Here is a 19,351-nt window from a genome sequence, read left to right on the forward strand (position 1 = left end):
CACACACACACATATATATATATATATATATACAGTTGTGCTCAAAAGTTTGCATACCCTGGCAGAAATTTTGGCATTAATTTTGAAAATATGACTGATCATGCAAAAAAACAGTCTTTTAAGGATAGTGATCATATGAAGCCATTTATTATCACATAGTTGTTTGGCTCCTTTTTAAATCATAATGATAACAGAAATCACCCAAATGGCCTTGATCAAAAGTTTACATACCCTTGAATGTTAAATGGCAATTAAAGGTTAATTTCCCACACCTGTGGATTTTTAAATTGCAATTAGTGTCTGTGTATAAACAGTCAATGAGTTTGTTAGCTCTCACGTGGATGCACTGAGCAGGCTATATACTGAGCCATGGGGAGCAGAAAAGAACTGTCAAAAGACCTGTGTAACAAGGTAATGGAACTTTGTAAAGATGGAAAAGGATATAAAAAGATATCCAAAGCCTTGAAAATGCCAGTCAGTACTGTTCAATCACTTATTAAGAAGTGGAAAATTCGGGGATCTCTTGATACCAAGCCAAGGTCAGGTAGACCAAGAAAGATTTCAGCCACAACTGCCAGAAGAATTGTTCGGGATACAAAGAAAAACCCACAGGTAACCTCAGGAGAAATACAGGCTGCTCTGGAAAAAGACAGTGTGGTTGTTTTGAGGAGCACAATATGACAATACTTGAACAAAAATGAGCTGCATGGTCGAGTTGCCAGAAAGAAGCCTTTGCTGCACCAATGCCACAAAAAAGCCCTGTTACAATATGCCCGACAACACCTTGACACGCCTCACAGCTTCTGGCACACTGTAATTTGGAGTGACGAGACCAAAATAGAGCTTTATGGTCACAACCATAAGCGCTATGTTTGGAGAGGGCTCAACAAGGCCTATAGTGAAAAGAATACCATCCCCACTGTGAAGCATGGTGGGTGCTCACTGATGTTTTGGGGGGGTGTGAGCTCTAAAGGCATGGGGAATCTTGTGAAAATTGATGGCAAGATGAATGCAGCATGTTATCAGAAAATACTGGCAGACAATTTGCATTCTTCTGCACAAAAGTTCCGCATGGGATGCTCTTGGATTTTCCAGCATGACAATGACCCTAAGCACAAGTCCAAGTTGACCCTCCAGTGGTTACAGCACAAAAAGGTGAAGGTTCTGGAGTGGCCATCACAGTCTCCTGACCTTAATATCATCGAGCCACTCTGGGGAGATCTCAAACATGTGGTTCATGCAAGACGACCAAAGACTTTGCATGACCTGGAGGCATTTTGCCAAGACGAATGGGCAGCTGCAAGAATTTGGGGGGCCTCATAGACAACTATTACAAAAGACTGCATGCTGTCATTGATGCTAAAGGGGGCAATACACAGTATTAAGAAGTAAGGGTATGCAGACATTTGAACAGGGGTCATTTCATTTTTTTCTTTGTTGCCATGTTTTGTTTTATGATTGTGCCATTCTGGAATCCCATAAGAAATAAAAGAAATGTGTTTTACCTGCTCACTCATGTTTTCTTTAAAAATGGTACATATATTACCAATTCTCCAAGGGTATGCAAACTTTTGAGCACAACTGTGTATATATATATATATATATATATATTATATATATAGTATCTGTGTCAGGATGATGTAAGGGAGGGGGAAACCTGGGCTTCTCCCACTGGGGATTTCCCTCTGGAGCAGATTCAGGAGACTAGACTCTTAAACACGCGGTTTGCCAAGTGAAAGTAACTGATGGTCAACCCCTTCAGCCGCGCATTGCACTCACATACCCGTGTTTTTCAATTACAAACGATCGGTTGTATCGAGTGACATAGGATGCTCAGACAAAAGAAGATACAACCCATTTGTTAGTACCAAGGAGCTGTCAGGAAATGTTGCTCCAGACAGCTCATCATGGTCCGATGGCAGGTTACTTGGGACAGGGGAAAACACTAAGTCGTCTCATGGCCCGTTTCTTTTGGATGGGCATTCGCGGGGATGTTAACCGGTGGTGTGCGACATGCCGCGAAAGTCAGCTGGTGAATTCGCCGGCCACTCCAAATGCGTCATTGCGCCCTCTTCCGTTGATCGAGGTTCTCTTTGACAGAGTTGGCATGGACCTTGTCGGGCCATTAGAACGGTCAGCACACGGGCATCGCTTTGTGTTGGTTCTGGTGGACTACGCAACGCGATACCCGGATACATGTCACGTACACTACGCGAGCTGTACGAACTATTGGGTATTAAATCTATTCGGACAAGCGTGTACCATCCACAAACGCTTGTTCGAACGATTTAATAAGACCTTAAAAAATATGATTCGTAAGTTCGTGCATGAAGATGCCCGGAATTGGGATATGTGGCTCAAACCCCTGTTATTTGCAGTGCGAGAGGTCCCGCAAGCCTCCACTGGGTTTTCTCCATTTGAATTGTTATATGGGTGTAAGCCCCATGGCGTCTTAGACGTCATGAAGGACAATTGGGAGGAGGGACCTTCACAAAGCAAAAATGAAATTCAATACGTTCTTGACCTGAGAGCAAAACTCCACACACTGGGGCGACTACCAAATGAGAATTTGCTACAGGCTTAAGAACGTCAGTCCCGGCTGTTACAGAGGAGCTCGGCTATGGGAATTTGCACCAGGAGATAAAGTACTTGTATTACTGCCCACATCGAGCTCTAAATTACTTGCAAAGTGGCAAGGGCCCTTTGAGGTCACACAGTGAGTTGGGGAAGTCGATTATGAGGTAGTGCGTTTGGATAGAGGCGGGGCTCGTCAAATTTACAACCTCAACCTACTAAAACCACGGAGAGAGGCGGTCTCCATATCCTTGGCGACAGTAGTTCCGGAGAGGGACGAGCTCGGCCCGGAGGTGAGTCTAAAAGCCAATCAGTTCACCCTGGTCCCTTACGGAGACCACCTCTCGCCGTCACAACGTACGGAGGTTGCCAGGTTGCAAAATAATTTCTCTGACATGTTCTCGCCTCTCCCCAGCCACACTAATCTCATAAAACACCACATCGAGTCAACCCCAGGGGTAGTGGTAAATAGACGTCCCTACCGCTTACCCGAATACAAGAAACAAGTAGTACGGGAAGAATTAAAGGCCATGCTCAATATGGGTGTAATAGAAAAAACCCACACCGACTGGGCCAGCCCGGTGGTTCTGGTACCTAAGGGCGATGGCTCGGTCCGGTTCTGTGTGGATTATAGAAAGGTCAACGCAATGTCAAAATTTGATGCTTATCCAATGCCTCGTATTGACGAACTGCTCGACTGGTTGGGCTCGGCTCGCTTTTATTCGACACTGGATTTGACAAAGGGATATTGGCAGATCCCCTTAATGCTGATGTCCCATGAGAAAACAGCCTTCTCCACACAGTTTGGATTACACCAATTTGTGACCCTTCCATTCGGTTTGTTTGGGGCCCCGGATACGTTTCAGCCGAATATTGATTTTGCTTTTTTATGTTTACTGGACTTTGTATGACATTAAGTGATAAAAGAAAACTATTTATTTCATTATTTTTGAAGACATCCTCACTATGCAACATTTTTCACAAGTGCCTAAAATTTTAGCACAGTACTGTATATTATATATATATATATATATATATATATATATATATATATATATATATATATAATATATACACACACACATACATACATACATACATACTGTATAGATATTTTAATGCTTATACATGTTAACACACCATTTCAGAAAAATTCCCATCAAATAATCAATGCTTAGGCTGTCTTACAATAAAACGTAAATGAAGGTCTAAACATGTCATATACATATCCATATTCCCATTAACACTACCATGCATGATTCACCCTCTATTTACCCGTGCAACAATAACTTTGTTACATGCCCATTGCCTTAATAATGTAAAACTGTGGAACAGAAATGAAAACAATCTCAAAAAATAAAATTTGATATAAACTAAAGAATATTACTGTTAACTATTACAAAATATTGTGTGAAGCACCTTATATCCCCAACGCACAAAACAAATAGTTTTCGTTGTATCTGCAAGGAAGGCACTATAAAGAGGAGCTTAAAACATGGTCACAGCCGTAACATATGGTTCCTCCTTATTACAAAATGCATGCAACGTGTTGACAATATTTGTAAAAATTTAACTTGAATGTTTTGTTGTTTTTTTCACCCCAAATACTAGCATTTACTTTGTAATTCAAATAATAAAAGTGTTATGAATAAATGCTTCTTGGTTTTCGTTACAACATACAAGTAAACAAAATTGTGACATTTCGGAATTCACCACAACTTGCAACTTTAAGAATTATTTTAAGAATAACACCAGCAATACAGGTATACATATATATTGTTGTGAATGCTTTTAGTATTAAAGGGGTAGTTTACTTAAAAATTAAAATTCTATCATAATTTACTCAACATCATGTCGTTCCAAACATCTCTTTTTTTATGCGGACAGCAAAAGGAGAAAATGTAATGGATATCCTGGCCTGCCTTCCTTCTCAATACAATGCAGTTGATAGTGTCTCTTTAAAGCTTAAAAAAGGACACAAAAGTGTCATAAAAGTAGTCCATGCAACTCATGCATCATATTACAAGTCTACTGAAGGCATATGATAGGTTTTGGTGAGAAACATAACTTTTGAATAATTTTCAGTAATCTTGACGTCTTAGCGCTAAACAATAGAAGTTCTCGTGTGCACATGTGTGTGAACATACAAACTTCTCTCAGTGCTCATGAATGGCAACAGACGTCAAGATTTTCACTGAAAAATTAAAGGTTCATTCAGTATTTTTTTACTAATTAAAAATGTTTTACTCTAAAAGAAATGAATAGTAATTTTGAAAAACGTATAAAATCACAACAACTCACTTGAGATGAAAACTCCAGTCACATCAGTAAACTTACAAAGCTGTTTCATTCTACATGGAGAGGATCCCATCATGGGGCCTGCCATGTTTAGATCACATGACCAGCCGAATACTACTTGCTTAATCTCAGTAACCACCCTGTTATTAGACACTTTCACTCATGGATTAAATTAATCATGGCTGTCTGTGAGTAGTGAATATTTTAAATGCATTGACACCTGAAACTGCATTTGAATAATGCTGCATCAAGGCCCCTAGGAGTCATTGTAAGTTCAAGATGACAAACAAAAATTATCTTTAAATACTGGGTTGTTTCTTACCAAAACCTATCGCATGCCTTCAGAGGACTTGGAATTTGAGGCATGAGTTGTATGGACTACTTTTATGACACTTTTGGTTACTATGAACAGACATTGTATTGAAAAGGACCGGGATATTCATTAAAATGTCTTCTTTTGTGTTTTAATAATAATTTAAAAATAAAGTAATACAGGTTTAGAACAACATGATGGTAAGTAAATTATGACAGATTTTTTGTTTTTATGGGTGAACTACTCCTTTAAAACGAAACATCCAGGCATACATAACCATGCCAGCCAGTGTCCTCAATATCAAAACTATTTGCTCTTGGAGCAAATATGACTTACTGTGGTGTTTAACAGACTCGGAGGTCATACCACAATCTTTATTCCTTTTTTAAAGATTCTGCTACTCAAACGTAACAAACAGTGGAAGTTTCATAGAAACCAGCTAATGGGCAACCATCGTGTTTTTGTGCAGTGAAACGCCACGCTTTACCCCTGAACAATGAACAAAACCTACGGTTGCATAATACATAGCTTTCCCATGCCATAAAAGATATCCCTTATCTTTCTTACTGAAAAAAGACTTATTACTAAAATATATTTGTATATATTGTCTTCAATGGCAGGTTAAAGCTTGCATTAACTCAAAAACAATTACCGTCAGTTAAAAAAATCTCTGCAATGCATGGCAGACAAATGACTTGTTAGCAGCAGCAGCCTAAGTAGCCAAACTACTTTTAAGTCATGTTGTTGATAGCCTGAAAAACAGGACAACAATTCAATTAACACAAGTTGAAGAGTCAGAGAACAAAATGTGACAGACACAGTATATACATAACTATGTTGTGTAACAGAGCATACAATTTAAGACTATTTAAAACACTCTTTTACTTACAGAGCATCAGTCATCATACTCCTCATACCTCAGTTTCATTTGACTGAAAGAATGTTGCTTGTTCACATTGCTTGTACTCCACACCCCTTTTATTCACATTGAGGTGACCCTGATCCTATATGGGAAAAAATATTAGCTCTTACTCAAGTGAATCTTTGGACAGACATACCACAGTGGCATGTTAATCACTCAGTCTCACCAAAGCATGTAAATAGCACTCCATTTCAAGGAGGCACTCCAGTGTTTCCATCATCTGTTCCTTGCGCAGGGTGTGCAGCCGCACCTGGCCTGCAGACTCGCACAGCTCCAGTTCTCGTACTGTGTGGTTAAGTGCTACTGCTGCACACTGCAGCGCGCTCAGCCCTTTATAGAAAATACCAAAAATATGGTAAAAATATTACATTAAAAGAATAGTTTACCCAAAAGTTAATATTCTGCCATTATTTACTCACCCTCATGTCCTTCCAAACCTGTATGACTTTCTCTCTTCCATGGAACACAAACAGTGAATTTTCAAAGACTATCCCGGCCACACTTTTCCATGTAATGAAAGTGGCAAGTCAAACTTCAAATTGACAAAAATGCATCATAAAATTATCATAAAAGTGGTCCATATAACTCGTGCACTATATTCCAAATCTTCTGAAGCCATACATTAGTGATTGTGTGAGAAACAGATTTATTCACTGATAATTTTTCTCTCTAGTGGGCTGTTAACCTCTGTGAACGAGTCAGTGTGTTGAACTTGAGAACTGTATTCATTGAAAAGATTTGACTTAAAAAGTGATTTGTTCAGGAATCAGACATCTCTACTTCTCTCATGAACGCACCATAGAAAACTAGGGCAGATATCAAGATTTTCAGTAAAGAATGAGTTGAATTTCGATCTGTTCCTCGCACAAAGCTACTATTTGGCTTCAAAAGACTTGGAATATAGCGCACAAGTCAAATGGACCACTTTCATATTTTTTATTTTTTTATTTGGACATTTTAAAGCTTGACAGCCCCAGTCCTCATTTTAATTTGCAAAGATATTCTTCAAAAATGTATACCTTTTGTGTTCCTCGGAAGAAAGAAAGTCATATAGGTTTGGAATTACATGAGGGAATGTAAATAGTGAAAATTAAAAAATAATTTGGAAAACTATTCATATATATATATATATACACTAGCGGCCAAAAGTTTGTAATAACGTACAGATTTTGCTGTTTCGGAAGGAAATTGATACTTTAATTCACCAAAGTGGCATTCAACTGATCACAAAGTATAGTCAGGACATTACTGATGTAAAAAACAGCACCATCACTATTTGAAAAAAAAGTCATTTTTGATCAAATCTAGACAGGCCCCATTTCCAGCAGCCATCACTCCAACACCTTATCCTTTAGTAATCATGCTAAATTGCTAATTTGGTACTTGAAAATCATTTGCCATTATATCAAACACAGCTGAAAGCTATTTGGTTCGTTAAATGATGCTTAACATTGTCTTTGTGTTTGTTTTTGAGTTGTCACAGTATGCAATAGACTGGCATGTCTTAAGGTCAATATTAGGTCAGAAACAGCTTTCTCTAGAAACTCGTCCGACAATCATTGTTTTGAGGAATTAAGGCTATACAATGCTTGAAATTGCCAAAAAAAATGGAAGATTTCATGCAAAGGTGTACACTATAGTCTTCAAAGACAACGGACAGAGATGTGGAAGATGTACAACTAAACAAGAGGATAAGTACATCAGAGTCTCTAGTTTGTGAAATAGATGCCTCACATGTCCTCAGCTGACAGCTTCATTGAATTCTACCCGCTCAACACCAGTTTCATGTACAACAGTAAAGAGAAGACTCAGGGGTGTAGGCCTTATGGGAGGAACTGCAAAGAAAAAGCCACTTTTGGAACAGAAATACAAAAAGAAAAGGTTAGAGTGAACAAAGAAACACAGACATTGGACAACAGATAATTGGAAAAGAGTGTTATGGATCTAAACACCGCTGAGCATTTGTGGGATCAGCTAGAGTGTAAGGTGCGTGAGAAGTGCCTGACAAGACAGCCACACCTATTGCAAGTGCTACAGGAAGCGTGGGGTGAAATGTCACCTGAGAATCTGGACAAACTGACAGCTAGAATGCCAAGGATCTGCAAAGCTGTCATTGCTGCATGTGGAAGATTTTTTAATGAGAACTCTTTGAAGTAGTTTAGTAATTTTTCACATTATAAATGTCCTGACTATACACTGTGATCAGTTGAATGCCACTTTGGTGAATAAAAGTACCCATTTCTTTCAATAAGAGTAAAATCTGTACATTATTCCAAACTTTTGGCTGCCAGTGTGTGTGTGTGTGTGTGTGTGTGTGTGTGTGTGTGTAGTGTATATACGTATATATATATATAGACAATAAGCAGCCAGTACGCTTATTACTATTACCCTTGAGCAACCAGGGGTAAGTGCCTTGCTAAAGCGCAAAATGCCAACAGCTCATCGATCAGCGTTTGTAAGGTTTGATCTTTCAGATCTTTAACCACAACACCACATCACTAATTAAATTTCATAACATGATTTGGTCTCTCCTTTATAATGTACATTTAGATTTAAAATAGTAAAATGAGAAGTCTCTTTCACAATAGGGTTACAAATCAAGACAAGTAAATGACTGGTAATGTGAGATTCTTCTAGAAAGTCTACAGCAGGTATGCAGCCACAGTGGAAATGACTCATAATGTGCCATTTTGCACTTGCTAATTTCATGTATGATCATAATATGAATATAATCAAACTTATATGGAAAAGAACAAAGCAATAGTTGGTTATATAATGCTAAGTGCATTTATATTATTAGCTTAAAGACAAGAAAATGAACATACCGTTTGCATCTCTTTCCTCCAAATGAATATATATCCCATTTCTCATGAAACCTTTCAGAACCTGTCAAAGGAGACTTATGAGTCATTTGTTGACTTAATTATTGAGTGTAAAATGAGGTTCCGAATTACCCCCCCAAAAATTTTAACTCTGCCATCATTTAGTCACCCTCATATTGTTCCAGACCCTTATGACTTTCTTTCTTCCATGAAACACAAAAGGTGTTTGGCAAAATGTTAGCCTCAGTCACCATTCAATTTCATTGCATCTTTTTTACATCAAATAAAAGTGAATGCCGTTCATTCTGCCCTACATTCCCCTACATCTTCTTTTGTGTTTCAGAGAATAATTAAAGTCATATGGGTTTGGAACAACATGAGAGTGAGTAAATGATGCCAGAATTTTCTTGTTCAGGAGAACTATCCCTTTATGTTACTTTAAGGAAGCTAGGAAGTTCCTATGTGCTAATAATACAGCACCACATAATGATTTTACCTCCAAGACTCTAATATACCCATTCTCTGCACTGAGATGGAGGCATGTTTTTCCGTATCGGTCTTTCTCATTGATATCTGCACCAAGTGACAGCAAGTCAGTCACCATGAAGTGTTGATTTCTCTGCGCAGCAAGATGAAGGGGAGTCTAGGGAATAAAATGGCACATGCAACATTTATGCATGTTTGTTGAGAGACTCATTCTGAGAGAATATACGTGTGTATGCGTGGGTGTGTTCCGTCACCTTTCCCTCTGAATCTTTGATATCCAGCTTCTTCAAAGCTGCCATCCTTTTGGCAATAACATATACAAGAGCTCTCTTTCCGTCCTCAACCACTCTGTGTAAGAGGCTGTGGAGAGAGAAAGCTTAGGGTAAATGACAGCATTGTGAGTCCCACGAAACACAATAGGTAGGACATCAGCGTTGCACATCACCTCTCTCTTTCAGAGCATTCAGATAATGCAGAAGCCAATTGCGGTCCGATTAATGTGTAAACATGCTGGACGAAGGCAAGCTACTTTTTCACATCATCTTGGTCTTTTAGTCTGACTTGGCAAAAATCAAACTGCTACAATTTCAGTTGAACTATAGTGTTTACATGACATTTTAAAAAGATGAATAACTGGTTTAGTCGGACTGAAACCAAACTTTTAAATTACATGTAAACATACTGATTGGCCACACCATGATCTTTTCAATACTGTGGTATCACTCACTGTAAACAACAGTGTTCAATGGGTGGAGTGCTTTTGGTGTATTCCCTAGAAAGGTAAACTCTTTGTCTTTTTATGTGTGTCAAACCACTGTCATCTGAAATGGTGTAGACTTTCAGAATGTTTGTTAGGTTTGTGTGTATGGGAATATCAATAACTACTGTTCATTTCTACTGGTGAGGGAACTTGCCATAGCCTCAATAGTAGACATGCTATGTCATTAATCTTTGATGGGGCTGAAATGCCTCAAATTTATACTGGGTTGCCATATGAGCCATCAATCTCTTTTCTTTGGTTCTGTGGTTGAGGACTTAATAATGTGGGTTGTCATAAAGTTGGGAGTGTAAAACAAATGCGGCTGCTTATTCAGTGTGACAACAGTGATGACAGAGCCTATTTAATTCCTTCTCTATTTCATAAAAGTTTCAAACGATAAAGGTGGCAATGTAAATGCGCACCCTTGCAATTCTTTATACTCTCAAGACTGTGTTTTGGAAACTGTGTGCATTTTGTTCATTTTTATAAATTAGGGCCATCTTTTGAAGGATTACCCGTTATCATCTGCATGAAGAAACCATCTGCAATGGCTTGAACCCTTGAATGAGTTCTGGAAAATTAAAACAATGTGTGACAACTCACATCTTTCCATTTATGTCTGCGGCAAGAAGCTCTTGATCAGATATTTCCTTAAGCAGATTTTCTTCTCTTTCTATCTGTGTCCAGAAGAAGGCCATACTGCTGCACTCGTCCAGCTGAGAACAGGGCCATGGTGGATAGTTCATCTTTTGTGGGGAAACCTCCCAGCATTCTGAGTTAGTACTGAAATGGAATGATTCTTGTGGGGAGGGCACCTGGTATTCGGATGAATTGGCAGGAGAGTAAGTCATTCCATACTGATCACCATACATGTAGTCCTCTGAATCATAACTGCTATATTCTTCCTGATTCCCCAAGAAGACCTCTGTGCCCTGGCTGTAAAATGGGGAGGGGTAGGAGCTGCAGACCGAATGGACAGGGGAGTTCTCTGATGGTACTGAGTAGCTTGGAGACAAAGGGAACTCATTCTCCTGACCGTACATGTTCATTAAACCCTGTTGGGTTGCATCTTCACCCGAGAACTTCTCTCTAAACTCTGAACAATATGAAGCTGAAAGGCTTTTGTTTGGAGATTTGTAAGACTGACAAGTCTTAAGATCCTCTTCCAGCACTTCAACTATAATTGCAAGCTCCTCCAGACTCTTTGCTTGCTGTTTCTTCTATAACAGACATGAAAATGTGTCACAACCTGTCTATTTGCATTTGAAATCTTTTCAAGCAAGCTAGTTATGCAACAGACTGAATATACAACTCACCAGGCAATTTCTCCGGTTTGCACAAGTGTTAACACGTTTTTTATCCCCTGTGAGTCAAAGAAATTGCTTATTAGAAATACAATACACTTCAAAAGATTATGCTACCATTTTTACAGCACTCAACTTTACCTTTGGATGCCTTGGATTGTTTTCCCTGTAGAAAAAGAGAAATTAACTATGATGTCAGACAATGAAAGTATGCCTCAGTATGAATGTGAAATTGTACAAGACAAAAATGTATACCTGCAGATCTTTGGGATCAATACCCTTGGCTATCCGTATACTTCTGAGCATATCCCGTACTGGCATTCTCACTCTGACACCAAGGTATTTTTTTTCTGATATAGACTTCTGTTTCTTTCGACCTAAGGGAACATAGGCTATTAGTGAACCACCTGAAAGCTATCTATGAAACAGCACCCTTTGATATTTCAGAATGTGAATAAATGTTTTTTATTTATAGGTATTTTCATATTGCACCGCAACTGCAAACAACCGTGATCAAATATCACACAAACACTGAATCAATTTCAGGAAGAAATTAATTTAAAATAGTTTTAGATCATAAAATTTTATAAAAGTTTATATCACACAGTATTTGTGCTCTGTGCATCCTTTCCATACACATTAATAAGCTACATAGGAAACACATAGGTATAAATAGGCTAGTACAAGTAGGTCTTATAACTTACATATTGAATCTAAGTACAGTATTTAAAGGTGAAATGTGTAATGTCTGTGCCTCTTCCAGCACCCAACGGAATGCAAAAAAAAAAAAAAGAAAAAAGACTGTTTCATAAACACAGGTTTCCTGAACACTGGACATATTTTGATAGCACCACAGTGTTCATCTTTTTTAGGAAAATCAACCTACTAATGGGTTACTTATTCTTGTTTCTGCATATTCATAGATGGGATAGGAAAACATGTTTTAAAACTGAAAAATACACAGTTCTGCTTTAAGTAATAAGATAGAGAGCCCATACTACTGTACATTTTATTGTGAATATAGTCACAGCCAAAGGGCTTCATTAGTATGAATATGTTCACAATACACATATGTTCACAGCCTCGAGCCCATTTTTGCTTTTACAAAATGGTTACTACATAAAAATATGATCGAAACAACTTTTAATAAAACATGATTTTATTAAGCAAATTCATTAATTTCCATCCTTCTGCAAAGATATTGTCCCGCATATGCAAACAAAAACGCAGTGTAATTCTATAGGTGTTGCGCAGTGAAACACACCTGTAGCTATGTGATCTGGTATTACTATAGGTGTTTTTCCACACAATTGTGGAACTAGTACCTGAACTAAAATCAGTTTGTTATGGAACTAAACCCATCCCAATGAAAATGTTAATGTCCTTTTCCCACCAACGATACATAAAGCAAGAGTTTTATTTAAACAATCTTTGACATAAGTATGTGACACTGTTATAATCACAACGTCTGCACGTTGTGATCAAGATGTGCTCGGATTTGTAAGATGTAAAACAACAGGAGAGCAAGAGCAGAGAAGAGGAGAAGACTATTACGCTACCTTGCATTTTGTTTTTACACATTTTCAGGATTATACTTATGCTTTCAATAAGTAATGCTGCTTAAAACTGTATTGGATTGTCTAACACTGATTTCAATTAGCAATTAACATTGATACGTAGGTTAGATTTACACAACAATCATAAAAAATGTATAGCTTTAAAGCCTTAAAACTATGAATCTTTTGTTTTTGGCAATCTGCATATCGCCACCTAATGGGCAGGGAGGAGAATTTACAGTAAAAAAAGGACTTAAATATTGATCTGTTTCTCACACACATCTATCAAATTGCTTCAGAAGACAGGCATTAAACCACTGGAATCATATGGATTACTTTTATGCTGCCTTTATGTCCATTTTGGAGCTTCAAAGTTCTGGCCACCATTCACTTGCATTGAATGGACCAACAGAGCTGTGATATTCTTCTAAAAAACTCTGTTTGTGTTCAGCAGAAGGTCATAAACATCTGGGATGGCTAATAATCTTTATTTTCAATCTACATTATGTCGTGGTCATCAAAGCCTAACTTGACAAGATGATACAATATCATCTGTACACCTTTACATTTCTGGTCCACGTCTCAAATTTTTATTTTTCTTCTCTATAAATACTCAGCAGAGCTGGCACAGCAGCATCTGTCCATCAATCCATTTTGTTTGAAAAGCCTACAATAGCAACAACTCAACAAAAGTTTAAGTGAAGCTTACTAACCGATCTTTAAAAAATGGCCAACATCGTCTGATTATAGATTTTGACCAACGAGAAATGTTCACTGTTTTGACTCCACCCAAATAGTTCAACTTTGCAAGAAAAGTTCTACCTCAGGTAAAAATGTCCTGGTTTAGTTCAGGTTTTAGTTCCATGTGCACTAGTTCATGTGGTGGAAAAACAACATGAACCTGAAAATGGAAAGTTCCACCTTCTATTGTGTATTTTAGAAATGCTGAGAATCCACAGTGATCAGCACCCACGACCCAAAATATCCATTTTATAAAACAATGTATGGTGACAAACTTGACCTGTAGTTTACAAGAACACTTCACAATAGGTTAACCGTTCAATTGACAGCCAACATTTTGGTCACAATTACATTACAGTGCTTCAGTTACAGTGTGATTACATAAGTACTGTGTAATAATAATGAACAAGCAATTAATATAACATGCAATTATTCTGTGTAGATGCTTGAAATTACACATAATTTATTTGTATTACTATTATTATTTGATTAATAAGTACAAGAGGCTGTGGTAAACTGTTAACATACAATGTCATCGTGACCATGGTTGGATAAATTACTCAAAGTAATCCACTACAATTTACTAATTACTTATATATAATAGTACTCGGATTACTTTACTGATCACTTTGTGGACAAAGTAATCAAATTATTAACTATTTTACTTTTATTTACTTTCTAAAGCACTTTCCGCTCAGCAAATGTAAAATAATGTCCTATTTTTCTAAAGTAATACACACTACCATACAGTGTTTCTCCTTTAAGGCCAAAACATACTCTACGCAAGTACGTGAACTTAGACGCATCTTGTTACGCAAACTCAATTTCATGCATCTCTCTATTCTGAAATGTCAATGAGAAATTTATAACCCAAATGCAAGAACGTGCTGCATTGTCAGAATTGACGCAAATGCTATAGCGGACATTAGTGTGAAGTGTTCACTTCTACAGTGAGTTTTCTCTTTCAAGTCAACTACTGTCATAATGGAAAAACAGTTTGAAGATAATATTGCTGAGCAAGAAAGTTAAATTCAGTATTTTTACAGCAACTTGTATAACACATCCAGTGTAATGGATGTTTGATGTTTGATATATATAATATAGATGTTTGAAACTCTATTGCCCCTTTTGAGTACTGAGGTTTGCTCCTGCCACGGTTACGGAAGAATGTGCATTAAGCACATTCAGCCGGACCATGCATTGGCAATGTGGTGGTCAAACGATCGCATTTGTGCTCATGTTTTTACGTAGAGTATGTTTAGGCCTTTATAATAACTTATTACTGACTCTTTAGCTGTCACAGAAATGCAAACAGACATACATCTGAACATAATTCAGTTTTTAAATGTATTGTAAATAAAGAATATATTTAAGAAATAAATGTAAATCAGTTATGTACTTAAAAATAATTAATTTAACTGAAAGTCATTAACTTTAATTGTGACGAGGAGGAGGACGTGGCCGGGCCATGAGGATGTACTGAATCATCCTAATCAGCCGGGAGGCGGATACGGATGAGCCAGAGAGAGAGAGAGAGAGAGAGAGAGAGTGCACGAAGCTGTGTGTGTGTGCGTCTTTGTTTTGCAGTTTATGTTATGTTTGGGTTCAGTTTGTTAATAAAGTTTTATGTTGACTGTTCAGCTGGTTCCCGCCTCTTCCTTGCCTATTGTAAGAACCTTGTTACACTGGTGCCAAAACCCGGGAAGGAGGAGGGATGCGATGTTGTGGAATCCTCGCCACTGCCGTCCGCCGGGAAGCAGAGGAGCCGCTGCTGGCCGCCAGGGGACGGAGAAGTCGCTGCTGTCCGCCAGGAGCCAGAGGAACCGCTGCTGTCCGCCAGGAAGTGGAGGAGCCGTTGCCGTTGCCGTCTGCCAGGGAATGGAGGACTCGCTGCCATCTGCCAGGGGGCGGAGGAGTGGCTGAGGTCCAGGCGACAGCGTGTCTGGGGACTGGCGCGCTACTTTTTCTCTCTTTCTCCCTCCCCCTCGCTCTTTCCCTCTCCCTCCCCTCATCTCTCTCAGGGTCCGAAGAGACAGGGAAGACCTGCCGGCAGAAGGATGGCCGGAAGAGCAACACCTAAGGACGAGCCAGAGATGTCACTTCGAGAGAGAGACGCACGAAGCTGTGTGTGTGCTTCTTTGTTTGTTTTGCAGTTTATGATATGTTTGAGTTCAGTTTGTTATTAAAGTTTTACATTGACTGTTCAGCTGGTTCCCGCCTCCTCCTTGCTCATCGTAAGAACCTTGTTACACTGGTGCCAAAAAGGAAAGATGAGGGATGCACTGTCGAGAGTCATTGCTGCAACCGTCCGCCGGGAAGCAGAGGAGCCGCTGCCATCTGCCAGCGGACGGTGGAGTTGCTGCCATCCGCCAGGAGCCGGAGGAACTGCTGCCGTCCACCAGGAAGCGGAGGAGCCATTGCCGTCTGCCAGGGGAGGAGCGGCTGTCGTCTGCTAGGGGGTGGAGGAGTAGCTGAGGACCAGGCGACAGCGTGTCCATGGACCCACTTTTTCTCTCTCTCCTCTCTCTCTCTCTGTCTCTCCCCCTCGCTCTTTCCCTCTCCCCTCTCCCTACCCTCGTCTCTCCCAGGGTCTGAAGAGGCGGTGAAGTCCTGCTGGCAGAAGGATGGCCGGAAGGGCAACACTTCCACTCCAGGAAGGGAGGGAGTATATGAAGCTGGAGGGTGATGAGGAGGAGGGTGTGGCCGGGCCGTGAGGACGCACGCCCGGTGCTGAATCGTCCTAATCAGCCAGGAGGAGATAAGGACAAGCCGGAGACGCCAGTTCGAGTGAGAGAGATGCACAAAGCTGTTTTTATGATTTTCTCCCCTTTTCGGCATGCCAAATTCCCAATGCACTCTAAGTCCTCGTCGTGGCTTAGTGACTCGCCTCAATCCGGGTGGCGGAGGACGAATCTCAGTTGCCTCCACGTCTGAGACAGTCAATCCACGCATCCTATAACATGGTTGTTGAGCGAGTTACTGCAGAGACCTAGTGCGTGTGGAGGCTCACACTATTCTCCACGGCATCCACGCACAACTCATCACACGCCCCACCGAGAGCGAGAACCACATTATAGCGACCACGAGGAGGTTAACCCAATGTGACTCTACCCACCCTAGCAACCGGGCCAATTGGTTGCTTAGGAAGCCTGACTGGAGTTACTCAGCACGTTGACTGTTCAGCTGGTTCCCGCCTCCTCCTTGCCCATCGTAAGAACCTCATTACAGTAATCTGCTTACAAGATTTTTAAATGTAATGTGTTACACCACTTTTACTAAGAAAGTTATTACATTACAGTATCTAAATACTTTGTAGTCGGATTACATCCAAAACTGGTGTCAAATCTTTGCAATATGACACCAGGGACTAAAAATGGTTCAAGTAATGAAAACGAACAACAATTTTTTTTTTTTTAGGATGTAACTAAAAATGGGAACAAAATCCCTTTCAATTGTTCCACAGCGAAAACGTCATTATAAAATGCTTGTAACCAGTTAATTTTGTTCCGATATGTTTTTTCATGAGACCAAAGGGATTATAACAGTAATTTTCAGAATTACATCGCTTCCTGTTGCACAAAAAAAATTAGGCTTCTCTCTTTTGAGAAGACCATAAGCATGCGCTTTGATTGTGAAGGATGCTAGTTTTTAAAAGCAATATTATTATTATTTTTTATCCTTTTTTCTCCCAATTTGGAATGCCCAATTCCCACTACTTTGTAGGTCCTCGTGGTGGCGCAGTTACTCACCTCAATCTAGGTGGCGGAGGACAAGTCAATGCCTCCGCTTCTGAGACAGTCAATCAGCGCATCTTATCATGTGGCTCGCTGTGCATGACACCACGGAGAATCCCAGCATGTGGAGGCTCATGCTACTCTCCATGATCCACGCACAACTTACCACGCGCCCCACTGAGAGAGCCACTAATTGTGACCACAAGGAGGTTATCCCATGTGACTCTACCCTGCCTTGCAACCGGGCCAATCTGGTTGCTTAGGAGACCTGGCTGGAGTCACTCAGCACGCCCTGGATTCGAACTCGCGACTCCAGGGGTGGTAGTCAGCGTCTTTACTCGCTAAGCTACCCAGGCCCCCTTAAAAAGCAATAATTAAAAAAATAAAAATACTTTGGCCCGCAAAAGGTGACGTTTAGTCCAAACGCGACCGTGCAATGTGCGCGTGCATGCATGAGAGATTTAGGCCATTGCCTGGTTTGAGGTGGTCAAATGAATATTAAAAATATTTAAAATACTTTTAGCCTATTTTGCTTGTCATAATTTCTATCTTGAAATTATACTATATTATTCTACATTTCTATCTATGGCACAGCCTTGAGTGCCTTCTTACTTTTATAAAACAGTTACCGCTTAATAAAATAATAAAAAAGGACACTTTCCTAAATGCCATCAGGGTGAGTTGCTTCAATAAGAATAAAATTAAGCAGAGTTCAGACTTATTCCAGGGTTTGTTTATACAAGTTTTATTTTAATTCGAGCTGTATTGCTCAGAAGATACTGTAGTAGAAGGCCCACTCACCAGTTCGGGTAGGTGACTCGGTAGTGCCAATGTTCTTCACGTCTCTGACAGCTTTCGTGTCTGACAGGTTCTGCACCGATATCGGTAAATTTGGTCCGCTTACACTCGAGGCATTCGCTCCCGGCAGCGGTGAACCGTTGGAGAATTCGGCATCTTTTGTTTTGCGTGGCCTGGATCGCATTTCGTGTCTTGCGGCCCCTACCTGACTGCTCACCACGATGTTTTAAACAGTTATGATCACAATCACAAACTGGTTCGAGGAATGGGGAGACTGACTGCAGGACCTCAATCAACAGGCGTGTTAATGTTAAGGTGTGCTGTAAGTTTTGCATCACCTGACTTGAGAAGGCGGGACGGGTGGAAGAACAGTGAACCCATGTAGAGTACAGCAGTTCAATCGGAACTCTTTTAGGCTACTGTCACGTAGGTGCAAATGGGCGAGGTTACGTCTTTATTAAAATCTCACTCTAACAGTAAAATAGGCAGAAGTCTTCCTGTCATTTTTATTTCTTTTTCGATGACAGCGGTGGTTAAATAACCACATTTGAAATGAGAGAAATCAACGAATTAGTGTTAGGCACTGTAAGTTTGAATGAAGAGCTTTAAGTAGTAACAATTTTCAGTAGCTTAAATTATGTTCGTGAAGAAATCTGATTTTTTCAAAGGTTTAAATGTTAAAACAACAAAACGAAGTCTTGATAAATCAGGACAAACATTATTCACATATAGGCCAGACAAACATAAACGCAATTATTTTGAAATGTTGGGGATTTAATTCTCTTTTCAATAAAACTCCATGAAAGACCTCGAATCTCCACCCACGCCATCACTGTCACGCTCAGGCGATTACCCATATCTGAGATCATACACTGCCATCTACTGACATCTAGCAATAATGTGTCTTGTTACCTTTTCCCCTTAATCCACGTACTGGCCAAGTTCCACGAATTGGCCATATTTCAGTTGATAGCTCAATACAACATGTATCGTTTGGTTGTGTTAAATAAATCAAAGTAATTCATATTATTGTGCTCTGTTAT

General features: G+C 39.6%; 1 protein-coding gene across 4 annotated transcripts; it reads right to left on the bottom strand.

The window, feature by feature from the left end:
- Nucleotides 1-3,631: 3,631 nt before the first annotated feature.
- Nucleotides 3,632-19,056, bottom strand: zgc:113279 (uncharacterized protein LOC553749 homolog). Of its 4 annotated transcripts, none has more exons than XM_051679482.1 (11): nt 18,312-19,054; nt 11,735-11,856; nt 11,621-11,645; nt 11,492-11,538; nt 10,779-11,392; nt 9,670-9,775; nt 9,426-9,572; nt 8,933-8,993; nt 6,274-6,437; nt 6,103-6,189; nt 3,632-5,937 (listed from the first exon to the last, which is right to left on the bottom strand). In XM_051679482.1, exons 1-11 carry the CDS (start codon nt 18,490-18,492, stop codon nt 5,917-5,919), a joined length of 1,575 nt encoding a protein of 524 aa, XP_051535442.1. In that variant the 5' UTR covers nt 18,493-19,054; the 3' UTR covers nt 3,632-5,916. The 4 variants fall into 4 exon arrangements, 3 of the variants coding, with proteins under 3 accessions (XP_051535442.1, XP_051535441.1, XP_051535443.1); XM_051679481.1 differs by having other exon boundaries at nt 10,779-11,395; nt 18,312-19,053; XM_051679483.1 differs by having other exon boundaries at nt 6,075-6,189; nt 10,779-11,395; nt 18,312-19,052.
- Between the last annotated feature and the right edge of the window lie 295 nt (nt 19,057-19,351).

This window comes from Myxocyprinus asiaticus, chromosome 39 (genome assembly GCF_019703515.2).
Source record: "Myxocyprinus asiaticus isolate MX2 ecotype Aquarium Trade chromosome 39, UBuf_Myxa_2, whole genome shotgun sequence".
Lineage (NCBI taxonomy): Eukaryota > Metazoa > Chordata > Actinopteri > Cypriniformes > Catostomidae > Myxocyprinus > Myxocyprinus asiaticus.

Coding starts and splice junctions, on each gene's coding strand:
- zgc:113279 (XM_051679481.1), bottom strand. CDS start 18,492: ATGCGATCCAGGCCACGCAAAACAAAAGATGCCGAATTCTCCAACGGT. Junction 11,539..11,620: donor ACAATCCAAGGCATCCAAAG/GTAAAGTTGAGT, acceptor TTTGACTCACAG/GGGATAAAAAACGTGTTAAC. Junction 8,994..9,425: donor GGTATATTAGAGTCTTGGAG/GTAAAATCATTA, acceptor CTCCTTTGACAG/GTTCTGAAAGGTTTCATGAG.